This window comes from Candoia aspera, chromosome 2, assembly GCF_035149785.1.
Source record: "Candoia aspera isolate rCanAsp1 chromosome 2, rCanAsp1.hap2, whole genome shotgun sequence".
In the NCBI taxonomy this organism is placed as follows: domain Eukaryota; kingdom Metazoa; phylum Chordata; class Lepidosauria; order Squamata; family Boidae; genus Candoia; species Candoia aspera.
Window position 1 is genome coordinate 2907640 of NC_086154.1, and position 9229 is coordinate 2916868.

The 9229-nt window shown below is 45.3% G+C and overlaps 1 protein-coding gene and 1 pseudogene across 1 annotated transcript; both read right to left on the reverse strand.

Moving 5' to 3' along the window:
* The window catches only part of LOC134491938 (zinc finger protein 345-like), a 105019-nt pseudogene that overhangs the window by 88085 nt on the left and 7705 nt on the right, over positions 1 to 9229 (reverse strand).
* Positions 3014 to 6110, reverse strand: LOC134491998 (zinc finger protein 202-like). The gene is made up of 4 exons (XM_063296119.1): positions 5432 to 6110; positions 5077 to 5185; positions 4811 to 4893; positions 3014 to 3292 (listed from the first exon to the last, which is right to left on the reverse strand). The coding sequence occupies exons 1-4, from the start codon at positions 5921 to 5923 to the stop codon at positions 3143 to 3145; spliced, it is 834 nt and encodes a 277-aa protein (XP_063152189.1). The 5' UTR covers positions 5924 to 6110; the 3' UTR covers positions 3014 to 3142.

Consider the following 9229-nt stretch of genomic DNA (forward strand, 5'->3'; position numbering starts at 1 on the left):
CCTCTCTGCCAGATCTGGTAAGGTGGGCAGATGAAATTAGGGAGAGGCGGTCCCTCAGGTAACCTGGTCCCATGCCATGAAGGGCTTTAAAGGTCAACACCAGCATCTTGAATTGGACCCAGAAACAAACTGGTAACCAATGCAGCTTGCAAAGGAGCGGTGTAATGTGTGTTCTACCAGAAGCACACATAACTGCTCGTGCCGCTGCATTTTGCACCAGCTGAAGTTTCTGGATACTCTTCAGGGGCAGCCCCATGTAGAGCTCATTGCAGTAGTCTAACCAGGAGGTGACTAGGACATGAGTGACCATGAGTAGGTCCCCCTGATCCAGGAACGGGTGCAATTAGCACACAAGATGAAGTTGTACAAAGGCCCTTCTAGCCATGACTGCTACCTACTCATCTAGCAGGAGTCACAAGTCCAGGAGAACCTTCGGATTGCACACTGGGTCTGTTTGGGGAAACCCCACCCAGTACCAAAGATGGTAAAGTCCTAGAATCAGAGGGGCTCAAAACCCAAAGCCACTCAGTCTTGCCTGGGTTCAGTTGAAGCCTGTTGTTCCCCATCCAGACCCTTACTGCCCCCAGACACCGGGATAGGATGTCTACAGCAGACTTTCTCAACCTTTTGACCCTGGAGGAACTCCTGAAATATTTTAACCCTGGCTCATTCAGGCTCAAATATAGGCCAGAAGTCACAAAATTATTATATTTGTTTCATATGTAGTCCTATATATATGCATTAACAGTGTTCTTAAACTAAAAATAAAGAATGAAACATGTGAAATTGCCTGAATTTGAAGTAATTTTTTAAATAAATCATGATCTCCCAGGGAACCCCTAGTGACCTCTCGTGGAACCCTAGGGTTCCACGGAATCCAGGCTGATAAACCCTGGTCTACAGCATCGCTTAATTCACCAGGGGTGGAGATGAACAACTGAGTATCAGCATACTGATGATACCTCACCCCATGGTGACTGATGCGCTAACCCAGAGGCCTCATGTAGATGTTGAATAGGAGAGGAGAGAGCCCTGATCCCTGCAGCACTCCACATAGCAGGGGCTGAGGGTGGGATCCTTCCCAATCACCGCTGACTGGAACTGAGCCTGTAGAAAGGTGGTAAACCAGCATAGCACTGTGCCGCCCAACCCCAATCCTCTGAGTCGGTCCTGAAAGATACCATGGTTGATGGTATCGAAAGCTGCCAAGAGGTCAAGTAAGGCAAGGATGGATGCACAACCCCCCTCCTGCCCATGCCAGAGATCATCTAAGAGAGCAACCAATGCCATTTCCCTCCCATACTCAGGTCTGAACCCTGACTGAAAAGGATCCAGATTTGAGCCTAATTGGTTTCCTTTGTAATACAATCTATATCTATGTATCTTATTTTACGCATTTAAATATATTTTTCTAAGAAGGGGTCTGTAGTTTTCACTAGGTTCTTCAAGGAGTCAATGAGGCAAGAAACTTAAGAATCACTAGTACATCAAATTCCGACAAAGGGGAAAGTCAAAAAAGGAAAAAAAGACATTTAAAAAGTTTAACTCGGTCAAACAATCAGTTGGATTGATTTCAGTTGATCAACACGGTCTGCATCTAGATTCGGCTCAGAGTTTCATTTCTTTAAAAAACGAAGCTTCTTTCAAAAACCTCAAGAGAGATGATGGAAATCTTTATTTTTTAAAACCGTACGGTATTACACCACTGTATTAATGCACAGAGCTTCTCTTTCTCTTCAAAAAGCCAATGAATTGGTGTTTTTTTCTATACAATTCTTAAAATTGATGTAGAATTAAGTAATCCCCAACAGAATAAGCAGCCCTTTTGAAAAATTTCCTGCACATTAAGAGCATTAACAGCCTTAGCATGCATTTTTTTTCCTTTCTGAGAATACAAAAGGGAGTAACACCCTGCTCTGTGCAGGAATCCAGATTAAAGCATCCAACAGACAGCTTGTGGCTTCCATTTGAATGTGCCCGGAGAAGGGGAAGCAAGCGCGCTCTGAATCCTTCGTTCCACTGTTGAACTGCTGTTATTATTAGATCTTCATTTTCCTAGCATTCAACTGGAATTCATCTTCCTGTAATTTAAATTTGGGCATCCTTTCAGGTATGAGCAATTTAACCATGGAAACCGTGACCCAGGGATTGATGGGCTTCTTAGATGTATTCTACTGGAGGCTGGTCAGGATGCTTCAATCTGGATCCCTCGAGTGAGCAGAAGATTGTAATTGATGGCCTCCAAGGCCCTCTAGGATGCTATCAGATTGAATTTGTGAGTTTATAAAAGCAGTATGCTGCATCAACTGTTTTTCTGAAGGAAAGAGCAACTGCCTACGAGAATCCCAATTCAAGGGTTCCTAAGGTGGGGGAAGGCTTCACTCTTTTATCCCTCCTCCCATCCAATGGCAGCCAGAAGGAAAAAGAAGGCATTGTTCTCAAAGTTAAGAGTTGCCCTCCATGCTTTTCTGATGACCACTGCCCAGGCAGCAGCATGGAATATCTGTCAACCAGCCTCCAACTCAGAACAGCCCCAGAGGGCCACCTCCCTAGCGACGAGATGACCTTGCTTCGTTCTCTGTAGCAATATTCTGCCATACACCAGAAGACATGATTTCCCAGCAAAACTGACATAGGACCAGGAGCATGTGGATCCAAGACAGGCAGAGGGCGGCGTACCAGTTTCAGGGATGGGGAGTCTTTGGGTGGCCAAGGACCAAGAGTTAAGAACTGGGAAGGGTAATGTCAGAGGGAGGGAAAGCTAAGGTTTGGGGGTATCTTCTGGTCTTGCCCATCAAGGTCAGAGAGGATCTCTGGGAGCTCTTGAAAGGGGACCTGGGGGGGGGGGGGCTGGCAATTCTGAGACCACAAACTGCCCCTCCCTCATTTATTTCAGCCAAAGGCCAATCTCTTCATGATGAAATAACACAACCTAAAAAATTCACCAAGGGGACTCTCAAGGAATGATCCTACCACAGATCTCGGCAGGTAATTGCTGTTCTCTCACCTTCCTTGGATCCCCAGAAGAACAGATCTCCACCTTCTTCCTGCCAGGAGCCAGGCTCTGGTTTGGCTAATTCTTGGAAGAAACAAACAGGCTGATTACTTCACAGTGCAGAAGGCCTTTCACAGCTATTTTAATTCAGAGCAAGGACAGGCCCTTACTGAGGGAAGCCACATTCCTAGAAGTCTCCAGCATGACTTCTCCGTGCAAGGCTTTTTGATGAGAATCGAGCAGAGCCCACTCCTCCTCGGAGAAATACACGGCCACCTCCTTGAAGGACATCGGAGCCTGAGAGATGGACAATATTCCTGATTAATGGGGAAACTCAAGGAAGTTTTGAAGGCTCTCTTCCTTGACTTATACAAAGGTAGATATCTGCATATAAGTATGTGCAAACACTTCATGCTATTCTCCTTTGGCATTAAGCGAAGCACAAAGAGGGTGCCATAGATATCAACCTCCACTGCTCATCGTGGCTTAGGTCAATTGAAGCTTTCACATAACATTCTTTGGTACGACCGAAAAGGGATAAACTAGGTTAACCACCCTAGTTACAACTGTGCCAAATACAACATTCTCCTCTAACAGACATTCTCAGGCAGTTTTGGCCAATCACCTTAGTCCATTTTTACCCCATGCATGCTCAGTCTAAGCAAGTGAACTACTGCAGAGACTTTCTTGCAAATCAACATACTGTGTAGCTCACATCCCATGAACTTGGGATGTCTACGCAGTGGACTGACATGCACTCAGTATATGCGGTTATACCTGCAAGGCAGCATTGGCCATTTTCTCTGCAGGATTTGAGCCCACAGCAAAATTCTAATAGCTTTATGGATCCTCTTGGACCTTCAGTGCTAGAAAGCACAGTTATCTTATGAATCACCTGGCTAGGACAGATGGGGATTCTGTTTGACTCCTTGTGAATGACCTATGATATCCCTCAGGGATCACTTATTTATTTATTTACATTTCACATTTCATCACCGCTCTACCTCACTAAGAGCAACTCTGGGCAGTTTACAATAAAATTAAAATAACTACAGATTAAAATACAGTAACATAAAAATTCTTCATAAAAATAAAAATATAAAACCCAAGATGGCGAATGCAAAGATCTTAATTTAAATGCACTTGTTGGAATGATGCCCTCTTTCACTGTGGCATAAGGATTTGCATATAGTAACTTCTGTTCTATAACTTAAGGAATTTTGCATGGCGTCAATACACATATGACCTGGAGACCTGATCCTATTTGCCTTTGGATTGCAGGGAACGGGCTCATGTTATGAACCTCTGGCTAGATGGGAGTTAGTAAACTGAAGCCCTGTGGGCAAAACATGGATTCAACTTCCTTTAGATGGCACTTTCCCAACAAGTGTTGAGTCAAGGTACTGTGACTGTCTCTCTGTCCGGGCTTCATAATAAAGCAGATCCAGTGCTGAGACTACCAGGCAATGCCAGAGGTATAAGTTGTAGCATTTGGTTCTGTGTGGTCTTGGGCCTGTTTTTCAGCCTGTTTTAGACTGTAGAAATGTACCTTTGCAGCCTATGTTGATGAGAATTTTGGATTCAGTTGGTCTTTGGGATGCCCAGCAAGTTGGATCTCAGTTACCTCTGCTTCATTTATGGTCATAATTCACCTGCCCCTTAACCGGTGGGAGGTCTGATGCAGTCACACATCACACGTACAGTATATCCTATTTCAGTTGCCACAATGGGATTATTACTATCTCTTGTGCTCTTTACTGAACTAGAGATCTCCAAACGTCGACAGCACATATCACTCGCTGACCCTTCTCCTACCTGAGCTGCAAGCGGAGTTGCTGTCTCTTTTCCAACAGAAAAGGGAGACGTTTCAAGAAGTACCACAAACATCGTACTCTCCCCTGTGAGGAAGACAAGATTGTGAGGTGGAAACACAGCTTTTAAAAATGTTGTTAATAACTTCTAGGGAAACACTATAAAAACCCTTCTAGATTCAAGCTAATATTGTAAAACCAGCCGATGAAGATGAGAGAAAAGTCGGAGGGCTGGAATTCATTGAAACAGAAGATAGAATCCTTCCTTACCTGGCGAGATGATGGGAGTGGGAGTCTCTCCAAAAAGTGTCCCCTGAGAAAGATCTGATGGATCTCCCTTTGGCTTGGGACTTTGAGGATCCATCTTGGTGGACCTTCCCTGCATGTGAACACCAGTGAGGAAGAAAGAAACAGAATTAGGAGGCCAGAACAGAGAAAGGGAACATTCTTCTACCAGCCAGCCACAATCCATCCCAACATCCATGAGTGGGAGGGAAGAAATTTTGGACTCCCTCCTTGTCCTGGAAAATGTCTGGAAGAGGCAATGGAACCTCCCCAAATTGGGGTATTGAGCAAATCCTGGTAGGGAGGCATTTGGAGAAATTAGAAATAACGTTTCCCTCACCTGCTTCTTTTCATCCTCTGCCTGGCTCAGGAGGAAGCCTTCGGCCAGGGCCACCGCCTGGGAACTGGTCTCCGCTCCACATTCCCTCACCCAGTTTGCCATCTCCAGGGGAAGGACAGCCAGAAAATGCTCCAGGACCACCAGGTCCAGCATCTGGGCCTTTGTGTTTCTTTCTGGTTTCAGCCATTGAAGGCAAAGGTGGTGGAGACAGCTGCAAATTTCCCGGGGTCTTTGGGTCTCCTGATAGAGGAATCCTCTGAACTGCTGGTGCTGGATCTTCGAAGTGAGGTTTCCTCCTTCCAGGACCTTCTGCCTGGCCTTCTGGCTGAACTCCCCCTGGCTCTCAACCTGAGCAGCACGAAGGCCTTTCCCCGCAGCGTCATTTGCTTCCACCTTCGCTCCAGGCTCCCCCAGAGGTCCAAAGGCTTTGAAGGGTTCTCGTGAATCTCCAGAGCTGTTTCCTCTGTAAGAGAGCTGGTGACCCTCCATCATGGCTCATTTCGCAGAGGACAGAGCTCCCTCTTTGCCTTCTCCTGCAAGGAAAACCTCAAGGTCAGCCTGTTGGTCCTCCCTCTTTGGCAGCCCCCTGCAACTTAGTGGATGGGGGGTCCCCAAGGGGGTCCAGCTGGGTCAGGATCTGTCTTCCCAGAGGGAGGGAGACAGCTGGGGCCCTTCCTAGCCCCCCCATGCTCCCCTGCAGAGATTCCAAGAAAGAAGTGTCTCTCCGGGCTCCCCATCCCCCCAGGGTCTCCCAGCAACCCCCCCCCCCAAGTGCAGCTGATGGCCCAATTTTCCTTTGAATAAACCTTGTTGATCATAAAAGGTGTGACCACAATCCTGGTTCTTTTGCCAGGCTCCCACACAAGAGAGGGCTTTTCCAGAGAAGCCCCTCCCCTCTGGGGACTGCAAGCAGGGAGTCCCTACAAGGAGGGGTTTCCCTTACAAGGGGGGGGGGAATCCTCGTGTCGGTGTGCAGACAGACCTCTACCCCTGAGCAATGCTACGCACGGTGCAGATGCGGCTGTTTTAAGTCTCCTCCTCGCTCCTCCAAAAGGTCGGTGCTCGCGCGCGCGCCCCTCTGCAGCCTCACTCTCAGAGTTAAGGGGAGAGAGTGCTGCTTCCTAGAGGGGCAAAACTCCCGGCAGGATGCCCACTTCCTCCTCAAAGAAGTTCAGCCTCCCTCCGTCTCCGCGGCTGCGGTTGGGTGGGGTGGGGGGGGGTGAATTATCCCGCGCATGCTCAGTTGCCGTCCGAAGCTGGAAGCGGCTGGGTGGGCAAATCTTTGGGGGAGATTGTCCCCTGGCGGCTGTTTCCAGCAGTGCCCGCGTGGCTGGACGTGCAAAAAAAAAACCCACAGACGCGCGCGTGCAGATAAGGATGGGAAAAAGACTCAAGAGTTAAGAATGGTGGCAAAACCAAAGCAGACAAGCTTGCCCCCCCCCAAGTCAAATAACCCCCTATCCTTTTGTCCTTTAGGAAACTAGTCAAGACAGCCCTAAATGTTATCTTGGTACCGGATCGTTTGGATGGATGTTTTTTCGCTCTGTGTATCGTAAAGCCACCTAGAATTGCACACAAAGTAGGTGGTATGCAAACGTTGGCGATAAAGGCAATTTTTGCTGTCCCCCGTTTGTTTTTGTTCCCTGTTGATGATGCTTTATACCACTTCAGTCAACATCAACTCTTTCTAAACAGTATACGGACTCTAGCAGATGTCTGGCTTTTTCGCAGCCTAGATCTGGTAGTCTTATTCCAAAGCACATCCCGCTAATTTCAGAATGACTTATTCCTGCTTGTTTGCTGTTCTGTTTTTTTTTTTTTAAGTGCCTTGTAGGGCAGCTCCACGGAAAACAAGAAAGTGAAACTTTGCAATGTAAGTTTATCATAGGGAAATATTCTTTCCTTACTTGGTGTGTGTATCTTTAAGGAAGTGACAGAAAAAAAGTGGGTTTTTTCTTTCCTTAAAGCTTTTTAAATGAATGCATGTTCTTGTTCTCCATTATTGCCTAATTTATCTTTGGGCTGGGCAGGGCAGCGGGTTGGACTAGGAGACCTCTAAGGTCCCACGAAACTGCTGTGAACACACAACCGAGTCACTTTTTCCATATAAAATGTAATTCGGGAGTCTGAGGGAGTCTTGTCAAGAATGAGAAACTCTTTGAATTAACATTGTTCATATCTAAACAAGGAAACATCTGGAACAGTCTGGTCTGAAAATCCTTTATGCTCTACAGTTGAGGAACCTTGTAAACATTAAGCAACCATCAAAAGTTCAAAGAAAGGCTATTTTCCTTCTTGTAAAACAGCTCTTCTGGATTATCTTTGCCCTCACAGTTCTTCTCAAAGAGAGGTTCCACCCAGACACACATTTCAGTATCTAATCGATAATCAAATGGATCATTAGAGGGTCTCTGCATTTGGATAAGGCCGCCAGTAGGCTTTTCTAAGGAAGTCAGATAACAACAGAGGAAAACCACATCAATCTTTGTTAGTATATAGACTTGTGACAATGTGATTTTGTTTTTTAGTTTTTTAACTGTTGTGGTATAAATGACAAGGACAAAGTCAAAGCAGATACTATTTTCTGGAACTCTCTGTATGTTTAGAGGACTAGGAGCAGTCCTGTAGCTACAGTAAATAAACCAGGGCTGAAATCCTCCTTTAGCCTCTTGAGTCAGTTCTTGGTTACAACAGTTGTAAAGCTAGGGCCTATAACAGGTTTGGAAAAAAAACACAAACATTTAAAGAACAGAGCCTATCCGAGTCAAACTGCTCAAATAACATATCCTGGGAAACGTACCACAGAAATTGCACCCGGGTGGGGAAATTAAGGCTGGAAAAGGCTTATTTCAGTGAATGCAGAAGTGTTCTTTGAAAAGAAAAGACAGACGGAGTCAAGTTTGGGAGCCCAAATAAAGGTCATGCTTTAATTTAACACATGAAATAAAAATACCCTTCCCAGCTTGGATTAAATGAATAGAAATGCTTCTCAGAAGGATGAATGGCTAAGGAGAAGGGAAAAAAATCTCCTGAGAATTTAAAACAGCCTAAACATCTTCAGATCACAATGGAACCAAAGTGTCTTAGAGAAGAATAAAGTACAAATTCTGTTTTAGATAAAAAAACAAGTGGCAGGAAAAGCCCCCAACTTAGAGATCATGTGCAGACGAAGAGATTCAGCTGGAGTATGAATTATTGCAGAATGTAAAAAATAGAATATAAGAATGAGATTAATATGTCACCCTTGGGGAAAGCTTGTACTTCTGAGGCCATTTCTTTAGCTATCAGGATTCCTCTGAATTCCGTCTGCCTTTCAGGGAATTGGTGTCTTGCTCAATTTTGTGAATCCGCAAATCTGATACTCATTCCCTCTACCTCCTTGTTCAAAACTATGTCTGATCTAGAAATAAAATTGGTGGATTATCTCTAGTTTATAAGGACTCACTGCTGGGCACACTTTCAAGCCAGCATGCAGCTCCAAAACTTCTAAGTCTGCCCCCAGAACCTTTCCAGAAAGTCTCACCTGCCTCTTATTTTTCATGTGAGTGGAGCAGGAAATCTTTAAATACATGATGGGAAAGTAATCACACCAACAATATTTAATTCATTTTATGTAAATGTAATCAAACCAAATGTAACTTTTGTCCTGGCCGTTGTCACACCACAAAAAGGTGAAATTTTGCCCTGCTGCCCGAAAAAGGCCTTTTTGGCGAGCATTTGTACGGTTTCTTGCCACTGTGGCTCCTTTTATGAGAAGGAAGTCGTCTTTCTGAAGCTCCTTCCATACTATGTACATTT